This window comes from Pezoporus wallicus, unplaced genomic scaffold, assembly GCF_028554395.1.
Source record: "Pezoporus wallicus isolate ANWC-B61680 ecotype Strahan unplaced genomic scaffold, APGP_CSIRO_Pwel_v1 contig_7178, whole genome shotgun sequence".
NCBI lineage: Eukaryota > Metazoa > Chordata > Aves > Psittaciformes > Psittacidae > Pezoporus > Pezoporus wallicus.
Window position 1 is genome coordinate 2364894 of NW_026636884.1, and position 21667 is coordinate 2386560.

General features: G+C 39.0%; 1 protein-coding gene across 1 annotated transcript in view; it reads right to left on the bottom strand.

The window, feature by feature from the left end:
• The window catches only part of EDNRA (endothelin receptor type A), a 33450-nt gene that overhangs the window by 5453 nt on the left and 6330 nt on the right, over positions 1 to 21667 (bottom strand). Inside the window, exons 3-5 of the mRNA XM_057402056.1 lie at positions 11890 to 12017; positions 4244 to 4442; positions 468 to 620 (exon numbers count right to left, since the gene is read on the bottom strand). Of these exons, the coding sequence (XP_057258039.1) occupies positions 468 to 620; positions 4244 to 4442; positions 11890 to 12017 (480 nt within the window). The remainder of the gene's footprint in view (positions 1 to 467; positions 621 to 4243; positions 4443 to 11889; positions 12018 to 21667) is intronic.

The window sequence follows — 21667 nt, forward strand, 5'->3', positions numbered from 1 at the left end:
CAATGCAATAACCCTGAAAAAAAAATCCACTTTGTTTTAAACCAGGTTATTCAACAATTGCTTTTTATATGAAACTAAACTTGCATATCAAAGTGTGAAAAAAGTAGGGAGGACCCATGGAATCATATCTTTTTGAATAAAAAGAAACATCTTTTTTTGGCAAGTCTTTGTAGCTAGATTTCAAAGCGTTTAGCCAGTAGTGATTTGAGGTTAAAGTGCAGGAGAGCACAACTGTCATACATTCTTAAGAAAAGAAACTGGCTAGTTTCCCAAGTGTGTGGTCTGCGGTACTTCCGTATGCTATGATTTAGTCTTGTATTCTGGGATTTAAATAAATACCTTAACTTCAGAAATAACCTACATCCTCACTTTCTGTAATTTACTGTATTCAAATTCACTTTGAACCATTTCTAGGCTAACCCAAAGGGAGAAAAGTGTTTTAAAACATTGGCGTCCCTGATACTTACCTGCTTAAGGTGTTCACTGAGAGCAATTCTCAAGTTGCTGTTTCTTCTGTTTAACATTTCACAAGTCATTAGTGTATAAAAGATGGCAGTACATGCCAGCGGCATGCAGAAATAGAAACCAAACAGCCACCAATCCTTTGCATCTTTGTAGAACTGTAGATAAGGTAAAGAAAAGAGAAGATATTTTCTTATGATTCAATGGAAAGTACCACAGAAAGGTCTTGGAAAGAGTGACAGTAGGTATGCTGATCTATTGGTAAACACCACAAATTATGTAACATTTCTTACTGTCAATCTCTTTTGAACTAACAACAACTGGGAATTGTGGCAGTGTAAACTTTTTTTTTACCTCAGATAGCCTGCCTTGCAACCTTTGTTGCAATCTGTAATAGGTTGGCATTAATTTTGTTTATGTTTTCTGAACATTTACACCCCAGTTTCATGAATCCAGTTTCATGAAAAAGACATGCCAAAACATTAAGTGTCAGTTTGAGATAACAAATCTTACTAAAAGCCTGTCTCAGGAAATGCCATCTACCTCTATGGCTTCTGTCCTGATTCCAAAAAAGGAAAATTCAAAATGTCTTGTAGGTTTAATCACCTTTTGTTATCAGTGAAAAGATTGGTAGTTGGTTTGCTTATGTACTGAGCAGACAGGAGCCACTTCGTAAGTGTTGTCTGATATATGCGACGCTTAGGATGGGGTGGCTTCTAGTAGTACAGTTACTTTTAACCCTTTTCCTGCCATGCATACCATTTGCCCTTTGTGACAGGACACCAGGGGACTTGATAAAGTAGCAGTACTTGCTGTGTAATTTGAAGTGTTAGCTGTGATTTAAGATGTGGTTCAAGTTAGTATATTTATGTATTATAGGAAATACTACATTTAATGAAACATTTAAATTACTCTTCCTGTAAATGATTATATTTTCAGACTTGAGAAAATATTGTGTCTTGGGTTTTAACTTTTATGCTTGGCCAGAGTGTGCACTGAAATACGACATTTTAAATACTTCCTGTCTCAATGTTATTAGTCACTGAGACGGATGTGTGTAAAAGGGAACCTTCTTTCTCATACTCTTTCCCCTAGCTTGTTTATTCCTAGCGGATGTGCTCTTGTACATCACTGTTCCCACACCAAATGTCAAAATGCTAGTAGCTGAGGATTATATGAATCCTGTCTGTAAAACCCAAGCTTTTGACATGTTGTTTACATTTAAAGCTGAATGGTACTCTGAAGGATTAAAAATGTGGGTACAGTTAACAGGCTAATATTTAATAATGTTAATTTTTAAATCTGCTGTAGTTACACAAGAAAGTTGACTTGCTAAGAAAAAGGGAAGGCTTTTGATTTTTTTCCCTCTGCCTCCACAAAGTTAGCCGCTTACAGAGCTTGCTAATTTAGAGTATGCTGCTGGTATCTAGTCCAAAACCCCACCTCACAGGACATTCTGAATTGTCTTGATTAGCTTGTTTCCTCCTTCTCATTAGCCTCATCCCTGTGTGAGGAGGGGCTACAGTTTGCTGCATAGTTGCACTCTCCTTGGGGGCAGAATTTTCCCCAGTGGGAACAGTGATTCTGCCAGGAGAAAACCAGAAAACAATATGCCTCATATTTGAAGAGTTTGTACTGAGGGGAAATCTAATTACAACTCCTTCTGCAGAGAAAAGGATTACAAATACATGGAGACAATTATCTTTTCCATGGCAGATTTCTCCAAGTCAGCCTAGAATCATGTTGGTTGGGCAGCACAACAAAATGCATACTGTGTATAAAACCTACATGAAAATGTCTGTAAATGATTAATTGTGGAATCTGAGTTTCACAAAGCTTACATCAAAGCATGAAATTGGGTTGATTTATGAGAAGTAGACATTCTTTTGTTTGTCTTGAAAGCCCACATGGAACTGATTTTCTACAGGAAATGTGCATTTTAAACAAGTTTCCTAGTGTGCTCAGCCTCTTGGGAATCGTGGTCTAGCATGAATCTTTTAAGTCTTTCAAGGATAGCTCTAAACATGAATAAAGCTCCTATTAAACAAAAAGAAGTTAATCATAAATCCTTCCCAAAGTTTAGCAATTTTTTATTGTGGTGTTTGTGGTAGTAAATACTATAGTTAAGGTTAAAGTGAAATTTCCATTTTAATGTTCTGATTGCACTTGCTTGCAATGCCTTGAAATGCGACACTCTGTTTCGACCGACCCATCCAACATTTACTCTCAGCTTGGACATAGTTGTTGGTTTGTTTCCTTGAAAAGCAAACTGGTATGGGGAGATTGGGAGCTTTTGAATTATACTGAGAAAATAAGATACTAATTATTGCTAATAGAACAAAACAAGCTATTCTACTTACCACATTAAGAATAGAACAATAATTAAAGTTAGTATGCCTATGGGAGACCTGAACTGTAGAGTTTTGGAGAAGAGAGAAGAGAAAATTATTTTTTATTAGAGAGAGAAGAAGTAAAGATTGTCCAGGCACATTTGTAGAGAGAAAACAGCATTACAAAAAGAAAATTTGATGCAGTATGCATTTCATAAATCATATTCTTGGAACTAAAGTATCTACAGTCATATAGTCTGAAGAGTTTAGAAACAAAGATATAGGAAGTTCTGGGCAACTCCACTCTATCTCCGTCTGCATTAATTATTTCCATTAGGGAATTCTTTTTGTTTTCTCTTGCAATTTTCTCTTGATGTTTTTGCTGTCCCTGCAGTCTGTGTAACCCTAGCAAAGTCTGAGATGTTTCTCTGGAAAACACCATCCATACTTTCTACTTTCTAAATTTCCTGCTTCCATTTTGCCCTATCCTTCCCTATCCTAGCCCAGTAAAAGGAGAAGTGCTAGGCACTCAAAAAAAGAGGGAGTTTCCCTCAAAACTAAAGAATTTGCACTCCTTGCCTTCTCTGAAACAAAACAGAATATTACTTTTCTTTATTACTGGGTGAAAGGTGGCTGGCTCTTCTTTGGGCTCACAAAGGAAAAACTAAGATACCACTTTCCTGTTTTCTCAGTGTAAGGTCAGGAGGAAAATCACTATCCCCTTATGCAGTAAAGATACATTAATTCTGTAGTGACTACTCACCTAAATTCCTTTGAACAAGCTAATGTGGGTACTGGCAACTGGTAAGTGGCAGTAGCACTACGAAGGCTATAAAGTGTGCCAAAGAAGCCTGGTGTTTCTCAGGTACTTCTCTTGCTCTTGAGTTGTTCTATCTAGATGACAGCTAGCGGTGCCCAAGCTACCTAGGTTGGAGATGTGAGTCTGACAGATTTGTAGCTATAATTATTTGTAAATAAAAGGATTATTCTCTGTTTGATTTTGTAAGTGCATATAGAACAGGAAGAGTTATGCTAGAGGATGGCCCCACCCTTTCCTTTGTCTGCCAAAAGAGCCGGTTACTGCATGCAAAAGGATGACTAATCATGGTAAAACATGGAGTTTGACATTTACAGGCTCCAAGGTGCTTTACCTGGAAACAATACTTTCCAAGGCACTGTCTACCATGGTACATCTCTTGACTGTACTTTAAGCAGGCCTGCATTGCAAAATTCTGTATTAAGAATCCTCAGTAGTGAGGAAATGAATATGTTGTAAAGTCCCATTTAAGATCTCTAGCTGAAAATCAGGTCACTGTAATGGAAGGATCCTCTTTTCACCAATATACATTAGAATACATTTTGTACTTTAATGGATGAACAAAGTATATTATAATCCAATATCTAACCTATACACTCTGGATTCCAAAACAATAAGAATGAATGTTACTTACCAACATAAAACTATTTGTAGGGTTCAGCATGCAGGTAACATAACCTTCATCCTTGTATCTGAAAGGTACCACAGCAAAACCAATTGCTTCTGGTATAGCCAGTATGAAGGACAGAAGCCAAATGGAAAAGATTTCAATAGCAGTGATCATAGGGATTCCAATTCCCTGAACACGGCTCCAGGACGCAACTGCTCTATACCTGAAAGACACAGGCGTAAGTTTCCAACATTCAGTTTCTTCTTTAAATTCAAAGATCTGGGTTTAATTTTATATATTAAGTAAAATCCTAAAGCTGACATCTTAGACTTGTATTGCTTATTTTTTCTGGCTGTTCCAGGGGCTCTGCCAGCTATCAAGCCACGTAGGACACAGCAGAGCACATCAAGGGGGGGATGGCAGAGAGACAGCTGCAACTGTTCTGCACAGGATTCCATGGAATTCTTCTATGCGGACTATACTAATGATTTCTAATTAAAGTAGGCAAGGTTTCTGAAGACAGATTATATCTTTTACTAGATCAACTGACGTAATAAAAGAAAACAAGCTTCCAGGCACGTAACTCATTCTAATATATACAAACCAGCTATCTCCTTCAGCTACCTCAGCTGTAACAGCAGTGCTATCTAGAATGAAGTTGTCAGCTTCCATGCAATGAATACTGTGAAAATACTCTTCATGAAATGAAAATGCATTTGTTCTATTTACACTTCAATCTTAAATATACTGGTTTTATGTAGCACATTCTGTATTTCTATTAGACTACAACTGAGTGCTAGTTAGGACTGACAGCTGTCTCAGCCTCTGCATCATCTTTCTGATAAGAAACTGAAGTGAACAGCTAAGAATTCTGTAGATGGCAAACTCAACATATTTTCCCACTACTTTATCCCTTAGATAGCAAGTTTCTTTGTGAAAAAGTGGAATTCTTTAAATCTGCTTTCCTATATGTATGCATCTCATAACTGTAATCTTGATAAAAGGTGGGAACACTTAAAGAAGTTTCAAATACAGCCCATACATTTCTCTCTTTTCTTTTTCCTCTGTTTATCTTCTCTGACCCTTCAGTGCTGGAGTATTCTCGTTACCATGCTGCAGCCTTTCCCCCTTTCAGGAAACAAGAACTACTTGTCTGCCAGTTTTCATGGAACTTGTAGAAATTTATTAGCTTTGAGACCTCAACCTCTTTGTCAACTCTTGTCAAAAGATTCAAAAATTGTCTGGAGAAGACTGATTGGTATACAACACAAAGTACAAACCAGTCCATAAATAACATTTTCAGTAGCAGGCATAACTGCTGTCTAGCAATAACTGCAGTGATCGAGTTGCTTAGCATTTCCAACAATTTAGCAAAGACACTGCTATCTAAAAATGATAGAAAGGACAAATATTTTTGACCCTGTAATTATCTCACATGCATGCTGGAGAACTTTCTGTCACTAGTGATGAATCAGTTTCTAAAATGCTTATTTTACTTCCCCCAAATGATAGCACCTTCCCATTTGCAATTACAGTGTTCCATGGATATATCATGACATCCATTCATCGAATAATCTTCTTAAGTTGAGGAGAAAAAAAAAATCAAGAAAGGTTGCCTGTCTGCTTTAAAACATGTCAGAATAAGAAGTCACTGAGGCAATTATAAATTGTAAGGAACCATGTCACAGGTGTACTGTGGACATATTCTCAGTACATCACTGTACTGTATGTATATATGAAGATTTTGAACATACTAAAGCAAACTACATTTTCGACTCCAGATTAAAAATAAAATAATCTTCTAAAAGCATCCTTATCTTCAAAGAATATCAAAAAGGAGGGAGGCAATGGTTCACTCGTGGGAAAGAGGTCTACAAGACTGGAATTCTGATAGCATCAAAACAAATAAATTATGCTGAGATAATTGAGAAAGTAATGTTCAGCATTGTATCTTCTCACACATATTTATAAATATTAAAATTCAAATTTAATTTTAAATAATTTATAATCTTCACATACTTCATTTTACCAAATATCAAATTTTGGCTTTAATGTCTAGATGGAATATTCATAGAAACATAACCTTTCATACAAATATTTGTGAACTTTGCAAACTTAACAATGAATTTGAAGTTTACTTTCTACTGCCTGGCAATTTTACAATTGGTCCCATCAGCTGCACAAGACACAGGGTACAATCTCATCCTTGACTGAGTGACGTTCTTACCGAATAGGAGCCTGTAGACTAGATATTTTTCAAGTAAAAAATGTAGATTGTGTTGTGTCACCTGTGTAACTATGTAACTGACAACAATGGCTTGTAAATTGTGAATCCATTTCTCTCCTTTCTTGCATTTCTGGGTTACAGCTGGTTTGCACATGAAAAGATCAGTATGCACAGCAGTAAGGATTTGGGTCCTGTGTGTATTTTATTAGCCCTTTATTCAGCTCACAATTCAAGTAACTATCAGATAAGAAATTATTGGCTGAAGAATTTTATGAATGGTTTCAGCTAAAGCATAAGAAGCTCAGTAATTAGAGCAAAATTTGCTGAATGCATATTAACCTACAATTACTTAGTCTCTTTATTCACCGCTCTAAGAGTGATTTGAAAGACAGTGGTAGTATAATTTTTCAGGTGGGTGTTCTATGAGTTATGTAAAATATAGGATCTTTGTCTAGCTGCAAACCTCCCATAATTAAGAGTGGGAAATACTGAAGGGTTTATTTCCCTCATACTTAGAAAATACAGTATGTTTGCCAGGGAACTGACATAAAATACAAGCATCATGCATTGCAATTAAAATTTCCCAATCTAAAATTTCTGTGTGTGTGTTTTGTTTTACTGTTTGCTCTTTGTTTCCCTTTTGTCTCCAACCTTGGTTAAAATATTCAGTTCTTTTCCAGATAATTTCCTTTTCTCTGTTTAATGGTTTGATCAGGTTGGACGGGTTGCTTTGAGCAACCTCATCAGTGGAAGGTGTCGCTGCCCATGGAAGGGGTTTGGAAGTAGATGATCTTTAAGGTCCCTTCAAACCCAAACCATTCTATGATTCTCTTCTCTATCTCCTTTTCACTTTCTGCTGTTGATGCATGTGCTGTCAATTCTATTATATTGTGCCCTTCAGTTACTCTCTCGTTTTCTTCTTCTCCCTCTTCTGTTCTTAGCTGTGTATTCCAACTTGCTTTTCATAAACTGCAGTCCCTCATTCTACTTATATTTGGAGATGCAAGGTATGTACAGGGGATCATTTCGTCATGAAGTACACATACATACAATTAAATATTTTGTACTCCTATCTATTTATAACTTGCTTAAAGCATTTCTTTCAGAAGGACATCCTCTCTGGATCTGAGAGCAGGACACCCTCACACTTCCCTGGTGGTTTCTTCTTATGGTTAATCACTCTCATTGTTAAAAATGTGTACCTTACTTTCATTTCAAATTTGTCTGGCTGAAGCATCATTCTATGTGTTCTTATTATATCTTTCTTTGCTAAGCTAAAGACCCCATGGATATCTGTTACACCATCTGTATTTCAGTACTTGGATATTATATTTAATTAGCTTTTAAAGTATCATTTGATAAGCAAAAAATTGAGATATGCAAGGCCACTGAATCATTTCTAATGCTTTTCTATACCCTCTCCATGATTTCATTATTCTTTGGTAAAGAGTAATTCTAGAACTCTAGTTAGACTTACAGCATTAGTGCAGAATGGTTGTGGTTTTTGCTGTGGCCCAAATTAGTTTCTGGAACAGTTAGGTTGAATTTCACCATAGTGGTATCTAATCAGAATTAAAAAAGAAAATTTATTTTGGACCTTATGAAGTGAAATCAAACAGTGTATGAAAATTAAATTATGGGCTACAGCTTGTCTGTGGACTGTCAATCCTCCATGCCTGCTGTCCGTAAGAATAGGTGCTTTTGTTTCCTATTCGTTTTGACTGCATCAGAAAATTAGTTGTTCAAATGGATCAGTAGTATAACATATGTCTGTTCTGCAAGTATCATTGGCACTTTATAAGAGGGAAAAGCAATATAGAAAAGATAAGAGATGTAATCAAGGACAGAGATGTTGTCCAGAAAGCTAGGGACCAGATTAGGAAAGCTAAGGCCCAGATAGAATTAAACTTGGCTAGGGACGTTAAGGATAACAGGAAGGGATTCTATAGGTACATAGTGAATAAAAAAAAGACTAGGGACAATGTAGGCCCCCTCCGGAAGCTCTTGGGAGAACTGACTACCCTGGATTTGGGGAAGGCTGAGGTTCTTAATGACTTCTTTGCCTCGGTCTTCACTGGCAAAGGCTCTGACTGCACCACCCAAGTCTTGGAAGGCAGACATAGGGATTGTGAGAATGAAGACCCTAGGCCCACTGTAGGAGAGGATCTGGTTCGAGACCATCTTAAGAACCTGAACGTACATAAGTCCATGGGACCTGATGAGGTCCATCCGTGGGTCCTGAAGGAGCTGGCGAATGAAGTTGCTAAGCCACTGGCCATCATATTTGAAAAATCAGAGCAGTCAGGTGAAGTTCCTGATGACTGGAAAAAGGGAAATATAACCCCCATTTTCAAGAAGGGGAAAATGGATGACCCAGGGAACCACAGACCAGTCAGTCTCACCTCTGTGCCTGGCAAAATCTTGGAGCAGATTCTCCTGGAAGGCATGCTAAGGCACATGAAAAACAACAAGGTGCTTGGTGACAGCCGGCATGGCTTCACTAATTGGGTGGCCTTCTGTGATGGGGCTACAGAACTGATGGACAGGGGTAGAGCAGTTGATGTCATCTACCTGGACTTGTACAAAGCATTCGACACTGTCCCACACAACATCCTTGTCTCTAAATTGGAGAGACATCGATTTGATAGGTGGACCACTCGGTGGATAAAGAACTGGCTGGATGGCTGCACACAGAGTTATGGTCAATGGCTCAATGTCCGGCTGGAGACCAGTAATGAGTGGTGTCCCTCAGGGATCGGTGTTGGGACTGGTCTTGTTTAACATCTTTGTCGCTGACATGGACAGTGGGATTGAGTGCGCCCTCAGCAAGTTTGCCGATGACACCAAGCTGTGTGGTTTGGTTGATACCCTGGAGGGAAGGAATGCCATCCAGAGGGACCTTGACACACTTGTGAGGTGGGCTGATGCCAACCTCATGAAGTTTAACCATGCCAAGTGCAAGGTCCTACACCTGGGTTGGAGCAATCCCAGGCACAGCTACAGGTTGGGCAGAGAAGAGATTCAGAGCAGCCCTGCGGAGAAGGACTTCTGTGTGTTGGTCAATGAGAAACTGAACATGAGCTGGCTTCAGTGTGCCCTCACAGCCCAGAAAGCCAACCGTATCCTGGGCTGCATCAAAAGGAGCGTGACCAGCAGGTCAAAGGAGGTGATCCTGCCCCTCTACTCTGCTCTCGTGAGACCTCACCTGGAGTATTGTGTGCAGTTCTGGTGTCCTCAACATAAAAAGGACATGGAACTGTTGGAACAAGTCCAGAGGAGGGCCACGAGGATGATCAGGGGACTGGAGCACCTCCTGTATGAAGATAGGCTGAGAAAGTTGGGGCTGTTCTGCCTGGAGAAGAGAAGGCTGCGTGGAGACCTCATAGCAGCCTTCCAGTATCTGAAGGGGGCCTATAGGGTTGCTGGGTAGGGACTCTTCATTAGAGACTGTAGTGACAGGACAAGGGGTAATGGGTTAAAACTTAAACAGGGGAAGTTTAGATTGGATATAAGGAAATTCTTTCCTGTTAGGGTGGTGAGGCACTGGAATGGGTTGCCCAGGGAGGCTGTGAATGCTCCATCCCTATCAGTGTTCAAGACCAGGTTGGATGAGGCCTTGGGTGATATGATTTAGTGTAAGGTGTCCCTGCCCATGGCAGGGGGGTTGGAACTGGATGATTTTAAGATCATTTCCAGCCCTAACTATTCTATGATTCTATGATTCTGTGATATGAAAGAAAGAAGTCTGAGTACTGTGTCAAATCCCAATAAATTTTTGTCTAGTAAAGGAAATTGAAATAATGCTTTACTAGATCTTTTAAATACTTTTACTGAGGATTGGAGGATGGCAAATGTCACGCCGGTCTATAAGAAGGGCAAGAAGGAGGACCCGGGTAATTATAGACTGGTCAGCCTTACCTCCATCCCTGGAAAGGTGATGGAACAACTTATTCTTGACACCATCTCTAGGCATATCAAGGATGAGGGGGTCATTAAGAGCAGCCAACATGGCTTTACCAAGGGGAAGTCATGTTTGACCAACCTGATAGCCTTCTATGAGCAAGTAATTAGGTGGATGGATGACAGTAGAGCGGTAGATGTGGTTTTTCTTGATTTCAGTAAGGCATTTGATACTGTCTCCCACAACATCCTCATAGATAAGCTAAGGAAGTGTGGGCTTGATGATCAGGTAGTGAGGTGGATCAAGAACTGGTTGGAAGGAAGAAGGCAGAGAGTTGTGGTCAATGGGGCAGAATCTAGCTGGAGGTCTGTGACCAGTGGAGTCCCTCAGGGGTCGGTGCTGGGACCAGTGCTGTTTAATATTTTCATCAACGACCTGGATGAGGGAACCGAGTGTACCCTCAGCAAGTTTGCTGATGATACTAAACTGGGAGCAGTGGCTGACACACCAGAGGGCTGTGTTGCCATTCAGCGAGACCTGGACAGGCTGGAGAGTTGGGCGGAGAGGAACTTGATGAAATTCAACAAGGGCAAGTCTTGCATCTGGGGAAGAGCCACCCCATGTACCAGTACAGGCTGGGGGTTGACCTGCTGGACAGTAGTGAAGGGGAAAGGGACCTGCAGGTCCTGGTGGATAGGAGGATGACCATGAGCCAGCAACGTGCCGTTGTGGCCAAGAAGGCCAGTGGCATCCTAGGGTGCATTAGAAAGGGTGTGGTTAGTAGGTCAAGAGAGGTTCTCCTCCCCCTCTACTCTGCCTTGGTTAGGCCACACCTGGATTATTGTGTCCAGTTCTGGGCCCCTCAGTTCAAGAAGGACAGGGAATTGCTTGAAAGAGTCCAGCGCAGAGCCACAAAGATGATTAAGGGAGTGGAACATCTCCCTTATGAGGAGAGGCTGAGGGAGCTGCGTCTCTTTAGCTTGGAGGAGGCTGAGGGGTGACCTCATCAATGTTTACAAATATGTAAAGGGTGAGTGTCATGACGATGGCGCTAGGTTTTTTTCAGTGATGTCCAGTGATAGGACAAGGGGCAATGGGTGTAAACTGGAGCATAGGAGGTTCCATGTGAACATCAGCAAAAATTTCTTTACTGTGAGAGTGACAGAGCACTGGAATGGGTTGCCCAAGGGGGTTGTGGAATCTCCTATGTTGGCAATATTCAAGGCCTGCCTGGACAAGCTCCTGTGTGATGTACTCTAGGTTACCCTGCTCTTGCAGGAGGGTTGGACTAGATGATCTTTTGAGGTCCCTTCCAACCCTTGGGATTCTGTGATTCTGTAAAGATAATTACTCCAATGGCTTCATTTATACTTTGAGCCACAGATGTGGTGCTTTGTTATAGCCAGGATACCAAAAAAACCAAAGAATGTAAATTACATCTGTACTGTCTGCCTGCTAAGAAGACCATATTGAGTGCTCCCATTTTTAAGAAAACTGCAAGGGCAAGAACAGTGTCCGTCAAAAGGGTAAATCATACTGTACCTGTCCACACTAAGGGCACAGAGATTAAGGACTGTGATTCCCACCGATGCCTTCTGTATAAAGGGCAGGAATTTGCAAAGAAACTGTCCAAATTCAGAATCTCCAAAAGGCCATTTCTGAGCAAGGAGCTAAAGAGAAGATATAAAATAATCAGAATATTTGTAATTTATCAAGTATGCAACAACTGTAATTATTTCTTTTCTTAGCCACAGCCGTTGTAACCATGAATTCCCTATACCTCAAGCATATCCTTAGTACTGTGAATCTGAGAAGAAATTGCTACTGTAGAAGCACAAGAGGGCAAAAGTTTAAACTTAGGTGTAAACTTTGTACTGTTCTAGTCACAACTTGCATTGTTAAAAATATTTTATTATTGTGCTTCAGTCACCAGTACAGAATCACAAAAGTCTAACTCAAGCCTGTCATAAACAGTTGCAATTACCATAGCCCAGAACCAAGCAGTACAAGCATAACTCACAGTTTATAATGAAATTTCTCAGAGCTAAATTCTCATGCTGCACGCAAGTAGATTCTTGTCATTGTAAATGTACCGCTATGTAACTCATGACAGTATTCACTGCCAGATCCTTGAGTGTGTGGAGAAAATATTGTACATACATAATTTGTTCCATATTATGTTTTAAAGGACTAGCATCACATGTACATCTGGCCTGTACTAAAAGGCAATAGAAAAGCATCCATTTAGAAAACACATGAGTGACTCGGTTTAGGTTAGTATACCCAGGGAGGCATTATAAAACAAATACGAATGTGTTCATTCATGTGAATAGATGTGAATGATTGCAGAGAAACGGTAGTCTTTACATCTGTAACTGTTAAAGCTCTGAGCAAGTATACATTCAAAATACAGGATACCAAATTATTCAGGATAGTAAAATCCGCAATTAGATCTGAAATGAAAATATAAAGTTCATCAGCCAGATAAGTAACTGTCAACATCCTACTGGCTGTTTTGCCACATTTTTAAGGGCAGTAAAAATAACTGTGGATATTTAATCTGGATTACTTAGAAAAATGTCTGGAAATCTGGATAATTCATAGAATCACAGAATGGTTTGGGCGGGAAGAGACCTTAAAGCTCATCTAGTTCCAGCCCCCTGGCACAGACGGGGACACCTGCCACTAGACCAGGTTGCTCAAAGCCCCGTCCAGCCTGGCCTTGAACACTGCCAGGGATGGGGCAGCCACAGCTTCTCTGGGCAACCTGTGCCAGTGCCTCACCACCCTCACAGGGAAGAACTTTTTCCTAATATCTAATCTAAATCCACCGTCTTTCAGTTTAAAACCATTACCCCTTGTCCTATCTCTACATGCTCTTGTAAATAATTAACTAATTATTACTACTGTGCAGTCATTAAGATTTATATTAAACCTTACTGAACAAAAGCTAGAATGCAGAATATTTTGATGGTACTGCTTAGATTTGGGAATGTTTTTATTTGCTTCAGAGAAAGACAACAATCTATACACTATGGAGTAACAATTGTAAGCCAAACCTAAGCTTCCGAAAGCTTCTAGAACCTTATCTTGGTGAATTTTTGAAGATAGTTGGATGCAGACCTGGGACAGTTTTATGCAACTAAAATAGATTTAAACTTCACAACAGTTTTATTTTCAAGCGCATGAACTGGAGGTAAACTGGTGGCACAACAAGCATTTCAATGGATACAGTATGTGTGATGTGCCACAGTCCGGCTATCCCTGGAAAGAGCACAAAATGGAAGAGAGAACAAGGAATCATACTTTCATCTGCACAAATGTGTAAGGACTGAAGTCACTGCATTCTGCATGCAAGAATTAGTTGTGTTCTTTCAAGGATAAACACAACCTTTGAATCACATATTTTTAACATTTTTTACAGTTAAAACTGACCAAGGATTATATTGTTTGGAATATGATTAAATCAATAGAATTTTGAATTGTTGTTTTCAGAGTTCAGTTTCTTGCAGATCAGTTCTGCCAGGCCATTTTCATACTTGGGCAGACTTCTTTGCCTATAGTCAGTTCACATTTTGAAAGTTATCTTTGCAGCTACAAGGACCAGAGAATTTTGTTAATAGAATCTTGGGCTGTGGAACACACTCATCTAGTAAGAGTGGGTGGATTCTGCTGCAGAATTAGAAAAACAAATTGTGGTTGTATCTCAGAATTGCAGTATTCAAAGTAAACATGTCTTATTTAAATTACTGTTAAATTGAAACACACTAATACACACTGTCTTTAACAGTATAGATGTTAACTAGGGGGAGTTAAAATCCACATCTGTATTTATCTCAGTTAAAGTAGGAGTTATCTTTCTGTTTTTTCACACGTAATATTTTCAGAGCACTTTGCTGTAGAGTACAGGATGTTTATTACTGAGTGCCAGATTTATAGGAATTCATCTCCTCTTCATTGTCAGTCCTGATCTGGCTTTTTCACCTCCCCTCTTTTTCATAGTCATTCATCACAATGCTAAATTACATGTGCTTTTTTTCCCCCAAAATAATACGTCAAAAATGCTGGAAGCAGCTATATGTACCACATGTTGCCTCTGTCTCTCTGACACCGTATTCATATTGTCATTTGGTTACTTCCATTTCAAGACACATTTTAGCAATTCGTAGCTTTCAGCCAAGGGGGTGGGTGATAATGCTATTAAGTGTTAAAGAGAAAAGGTATTATGGTAGGCATTATATATTTTTAAATGATTATTTTTTCTCTTCAGCTGAATATTAAAATGAGATTTCTCAACATAAGCTATGGGATCAATACAAGTTTGTCTTCTATTTCTTGAGAGTGTTAGGATATCACATAAATGTGGTTTTCATTTGCTCTTGTTCTGTTACTGTATGTTGCTGTGTGTTTTCTGGCATACTGAGAACTCTTGCCTTCTTCAAGGAGAGCTGAGTATCTTATTTACCATCAATACCACAGCAGAAAAAAATGTGATCACCTTTGCAATGGTATTCCAGTTTAGGACAATCATATTTGGTGAAACCAGATCTTCCCTGTGCCAGAAGGCTGGAGAATGAGTGTATCACTAGGACTGATGATTTAACTATTGTCAGTACTTTCAGTAACAAAGGTAATGAGATTATACCTGCCAGCTGTTGGTCAGTTCCTCTGATTTTTAACTGTATTTATAGCCTGAATGAAATACACTGAAAGTTCCCAGCAGAATTAGTTTCTAGGTAGATACTTGCGTGGCATATTTTTGCCTTTTGCCTAGAACTCTTGCATGAGACTTTAGTTTATGTCAGGGCTGTAGAAAAACCTTTGAAAAAAGAAGAGGCCATCTGAATCCATGGTAATTGTGCAATCAGTTGTAGTCACGTGGAATTTCAGCTCGACTCCTGCCTTGGGTAAAATCAGAATAGTTTTCAGGCACCACTGAGTGAAGGCTACATTATAAATGGCATTGCCAGGGAAAAGAGGACTTAGCAAAATTTGGTCAATCCCTTGTGCCAACCAGTATCCCAAAAGTGATTAATCATCATAGATCACACTTGAAAAGGCAACAGAAAGATAGCCACCTATTCACTTATATGCAATGGCTGTGGCTGTAGCATATACCCAGCAATAGAAATGAACACGCACTTTATAGCAACAATGAAACTCTGTTGCTAAAAGGCAAATATTAGCTTCAAAACCAAAAGTGTTGTACTTGAAAAAGGTTCACTAACTCATTACTCCTCACATGGAAGCTTTATGATGGTTCCAGTATGTACACCCCTTCCTCAAACCCCAGGAAGTTACCCTTTTTTAAGATTAAAAGTATTTTATTCCTTTTGTTTCTTACACTTTTCCACTAATTGAAGTAACATCAGTACCAAATCATTAGACATTCTTTTCAAGTTGATTTTAATAAAAATTACTGGGATCGTAATTAAGTTATTTGATTTCTAAGATTAACTTTGCAATCATTTCCATGGGTATACTCCATTATCATTCCACATCAGTTATGCACTCATTACTTCCCCTTGGATCAGGTGCCAGTTTTTAATTCAGTAGATATTTTTAGTTGGCAATTTTTTTAGTACAAAAACTTCAGAGGGAAATAAGGCATTTATTTTGTATTTAAAAAATGGGCCCAGGAATTTAATTTAATTAGTCCCGAGTTACTTAGACACAATATAAGAACTGGGACTACTGGCTCTGCTCTTCCAGTGCTTTTGCATGTTTTAATATTCAAACAAAATGAGTATAATATTTTAGCAGATTACATTTTCTCTCAAGGCACAAGGATAGGAAGAATCAGGCTGATTACCCCAACTGGATCACAGTTGTGCTTTTGCAAACCCACTCACAAAATCTTTGAGGTTTCAAAATAAGACATGTGGCAAAAGAAATGCATTTTTCTCCTTGTGCAGTTTGCAATTTGGGAGTATTTCATACAGCTCAGCTGTGGTGCAATTCCTGAGTGAGGAAAGAGTGTAGTCAACAGTGTATTTTTACAATAAAATCAGAAAACAACATTTCAAGGTTCTGCTGTTGAACTTAAAAATCCTCAGCAAAGTGACCAGACAGCCACAGCTTCTTTGAGCATCCCCCCTTCTCTGCTGCTTTATATGGGCTCTTTGCCCTGACATTGCAGCTTGAAGCAAACAAGACAGCAGCACTGAGAACATTCCTTTGCAATGATTTTTAAATGTCATTCCGTTGATTTTATTCTACTGCTGTTGCTATTTTCTAACCCCCATTAGTATGCTAGCCGATGTACAAAACATTAAGTCCCTCTGTGCATCCCAAGCAATTTATATATAGTCTAAAAGAGAGAATGTTACAATCCAACCATGAGTATCCACCAACCAGTACATGCTTATGTGCATCCACAGTGTTTATCTGTGTGTTTATAGGCAGATGATGACCCTGGAGCTCAGCTCAAAATAGATGAACTGGGTTAGGTGCTGGTTGTGAACAGGCTCTGACCTGCTCTATAAAAACCACTTTAGTTCAACAACTACATGCCAGGAGGTCCTCTCTCTCTGCCACATGGAATTGAGGATGAAAGCAAAAGTCATACCTGCCCTTTCCTCCTCTGGTCATATCCTAGTGCTCTAGAGCCCTTTTCTTCCTATATCTGCTTCCCAGAAACTGAATTGTGTTTTTTACAGATAGTGCTTGCCCTCATGCCACCACCATGTAGGATACTCTCCTGAGTTTCACTGCATTTTAAATGTTCAATGGTACTGATGGAACAATTCTGGCACAAGTCTGGCAGTCAGTTTCTGCTTTGTCTTCACCAGGGCAAATAGAAATACCTTCTTTATTCCATGACTTCTGTTACACTTGTGCAATAAGGGACCAAACCAGCAGATTTCTGTTTGTACAGATAATGTCTAGTTGTATAACTGACCAGCAGCTCCTAACTGTGGAGTAGAAGTTACAACACCAGTGTATTCCAGGCTGATTTTCTTTCCTTGCAACATAGCCCAGAATGAAAGACAAAAGAAATTCCTCTGATTTCATCAGTTCAGCACATTTTGTTAGGGTGGGGTTTTGGGGTTTTTTGTTTGGTTTATTTTTCCTTTTTTTTTTTAAGGCTGGTTTACTCTAGAAGACATTGAGCTGTCTTGGTAAAGCTCTGTCTTAAATTATGTTCCACAGTTATGTATGCCCTTGTCTGCTACAAGGCATAGGCCAAATATGGTGTTTTGGTTGGAATCCAGGTGAAATCTGAATGAACACAGAAGTGTCCAAGGTCTATACCACTGAGCTGACTGCATTGACAAAAGATGATGGTTCTAACTGAGGCGTTCCTCCTGTCTCTGATCTGTAAGACTGCTTAGGAAGACGAGCGGATTGAATGTCCTGCTTGTGTTTCGATTCAGTGATTCAGGTGGGACCCTTCTGTCTCCATGGAACTTCATAAGACAAGAATGTTCTGAAGCCTTTCTCTTCTTCCTGCAACCCAAATATCCAAGAGAGAATTGCATTACAGGACAATCCTCATCCACTTCTTGCTTGGAACTGTTGCACATCCCACATATGTAACTCAGCTGTGCTCCATGGCTTTTCTGGAAAGAGGGAAAGCTGTAAAGTTGAAGGGGAGAGAACACAGCCTGTCTCAGGGTATTCCTTCCCTTCCCACTGCTGGAAGTGAAAAGCCTCAGCTTTGGGAAGGATGGTGAGAAGAGGAAAATGAAGACCAAGGCTAACCTTTATAATGCAGGCCACAAGACCATTAAGTGTATCATCATGATATGGCGGGGGGGTTGGAACTAGATGATCTTAAGGTCCTCTCCAACCCTAACCATTCTATGATTCTATGATTCTATTATATGATAGTTAGAGCTTCTGCTAACTTTGGTATCACTTGTCTTTTTCCTTATACTTAGATTCACAATACTGCCACGGTAGAGAAGGCACACTGCTTCTCTTCAACTGTTCTTTGCAGGAAATATATACCTAATTTTGCTACAACCAAGAACTGTCCTTTTTTCCACTTTGGGTGGATAAAAGACTGACTTTGGTGGTTTTTTCTGTAAGGAATAAAGGTTATGTGGGGATGCATGAGAACCATCAAAGACATTTTTTCCTCTGAATTGCACTACCACAGCATTTTCTGCTAATTTGCTCATCTTGCCCAGCTGAGTAAAGGTGGAGGTAGCAGAGGGTTTCATGCCATTTCACGGAATGCCTGCAGTCTTTTTCCCCTGCTTAGGCAGTTATGGAAGGGAATGTATAGATCTCACACAAGAAAAAATAGATTATATTTCAAAAGATCCTGAAAAGTAAGAGAACAAGTGCCCTGGTTTTGAAGCAGAACATTCTGTCTCAACTAACTGGTAAAAAAATAAATCCTAAGTTTTACGTTTTTCTTAAAACATATTTATTACAAAAATCTACTTAGTAGTAAAGCATTCCTAACAACTCTAGACATCCCCCCCCTTTGGCATTTTTGCTGTTTACAAAGTAGGATTAGTTTTTTTTTTTTTTTTTTTGTTCCATGGTGTTGGCTAACTTGCCCTCCTTTTAGGTAAGACCGTTTCTCAAGCTGTGCTGCTGTTCTTCAGGAAAATGAGCTGCAAGGTGTGCTTATGTGCATGGCGATTTGTTGAAAGGAATTTTTTCAATCCCAGGGCAAAATATTGCTTTTATTATTCTTCCAGCTGTGTTGTCTTTTGTGTGTTGCTAAAGAGAGTGACAGGATTGGTAACAAATTACTGCAGAACTGTAAACCCTGTGTATTTCCAGTCAAAACAATCCCTTGTTATCTGTAGAGTTTAGCTGACTGAAAAATAAAGAGAGTGAATATACTAAAATATTCTGTTAAACATAGAGTCTCTAAATACTGTACAGTATTACATATCCACAGAACCAGCAAGGCAGACATGAGATGTTAAACTGAAGATGAGGGAGGAGCTGCCTGTTCATTGAAAGGAACATACATTCCACCCGCCCAAAGTACTGCCATTAGTTATAAACAGAATGGGTCTTGAACTAGGACCAAGAATACAAAACCTCTTCCTTAACTGCTACCTTGGTATGTACATTAAACACTTTCTGCTAGGAAGCTGTATTCTGTAAAGGAGAGAACATATTCCTGATGGACTTCTCTGTTCCATTTTGTGTAACTTCTGTCTTCAAGACTCAGCAATCAATTCTTATGCTACCTCTAGATTTATTTCATGTCTGATCACTATATGGAGACATACACCCAAGTAAGGGCATATTCTGAGCAAGTTACATGGATTTCTGCATCACACTGGGCTATCACTGCATTGCTTCTTGGAACCACTGGAAAGAATTCAGTGAAAGCCAGAACACAGTTGTTAAGCTGGTAGCCTCAGAATTTCCTGGTATTGGTACTTTGTTGAGAACTATACGCTGCACATATGACAAATTTTGTTTGTAAAGCAGCGTTTCTTTTCCAAGTACACCTAACCTTATGTGGGCTTGGCTTCATATTCCTTTGGCACAAAACTATAACTACTGTGGATGTCACTTGCTCTATTAGCCTACAGGATCAGTCCCAATGTGTTTAATTATCGTCCCTGCTTACGTATAATATTAAATTCTGTCAGTAAAGATAATGAGATATGCCACAGAATTTGTGATTTAAAGAAAAGGATTAGTCTAACACTTATACATCAGCTCTGATGTTGAAAAACATCTATGACTAGAAATGCCTCCACTAAGTCTTCCTTTATGGAAGATAATATGGCTGAAAATGTTTGCTTACTACCAGCTACCTTTTATATTTAGACTCATAATACTCTAGGTGGGCTACTCAGATTTAGATGCTGTTGCAACTAAACATGAGTATCAATTTACTAACAAAAAGGCTTAGTTTACTAAATAAAACATTATCTTCTTTAGCTGTTTGAGCTGTTCGAGATTAACCACTTTTTTTTCTGGTTAGATGTCTTTCACTACACACCAGTAAAATAATAAGGAAAATGTTGATTATTTACATTTAAAGAAATAGGTTGAAAAGCAGACTAATTTGCTTCATCTACTTCTTTCTAAACTAACTGTTTAAGGACTTAGGCATATTAAGATGCAAGGCAATGTAATTTGTCAATCCCGTGTAAGTCAGTTTTCAATAGACCTCATTCAAACATTCTTCTCTAAATTCCATAAAACCTAAAGCTCAGGACTTCCCAATAACATAATTAAAACCAAATTTTGACATTCCAATGATGGGAGCCTTGGCTTAGCGTGTTTCTGGCTCCATGAGCTCAGAGAAGAGCTATGGACAGCTTTTTTCTGTAGAGAGCATCTGTTGTTCTTGTTACTGCTTTGCTAAACTTTAGAAAGTGACAGCAGCAGCCCTAAGGGCTTTCCAGAGCTTTAGTGCTGCTAAGGCAATAGAGGTGCTATGGATATTCTGCTGCTGTCTAGCCTTAGGTATTCTGCTGCTGTATAGCCTTAGAAAACTGCCCAGTTTCTTTATATACAGCAGTCCTCTGAAAATATTTTTGTGCATTGCATCCAAACTTTGCTTATTAGTCACAAATACATGTGACAGTGATGGGTAATGCAGGTGATGCAGCAGCTTTCAGCTACGTGTTACACTATCTGATACTAGAACAGGAGGTATGAAACCTGTCTTTCTTTAGTGCCTTAACCCTACCTCTATAGCAGCATAAACCATGGAAGTTTTATTTCCCATTCTTCTTTTCACTGCAAAGAAGTCATTTTTACTGATTTGAAGGCTTAAAGCTTTGACATCTTGAATGTCTGAGATGGATATGTTTTGAGTAAAGAGGAAAGTATTTTGGTCCAGTGCAATAAACACGTGATTGAAAATGAAATTGTCTTACTTCTGTTTATTAAGGGTGGATTAATAACTTTCACTCTTTCTATAAAACCCAATTTGTAATAATTTTTTATATTGATTTGGTACTACATGTGGATATAATAGCTGTAATTAAGTGTTATGGGGCTTTCTTACATTGAGAATATCTTCAAAGGAGGCTAGTGAATATTACAATATTACTCACATCTCAATCCATTTAACAAATTGCTAAGGGGAATCCACTATATAATTACAGTAATTGGAGGAAGTAAGGGGGGAATTTTTGAGCCTACTGTACCGTGAAGAAAGAATAAAAATGTCAAACACCTTCAAACATATTTTCAGCAGACATAAATGACAAAATTTCTTTTTTTTTTTTTCCCTTCCCAGCATCACATCCTTCTTATAACAGAGTGATGGGCTCAATTCTCCTGGGACCTTACATTTTCAATTGCTATAATCTTATAGCTGCTTCTTTCTAAGGATTTGTAAAATGCATTTGAATATCAGTAACATTACCTACTTGTCTTT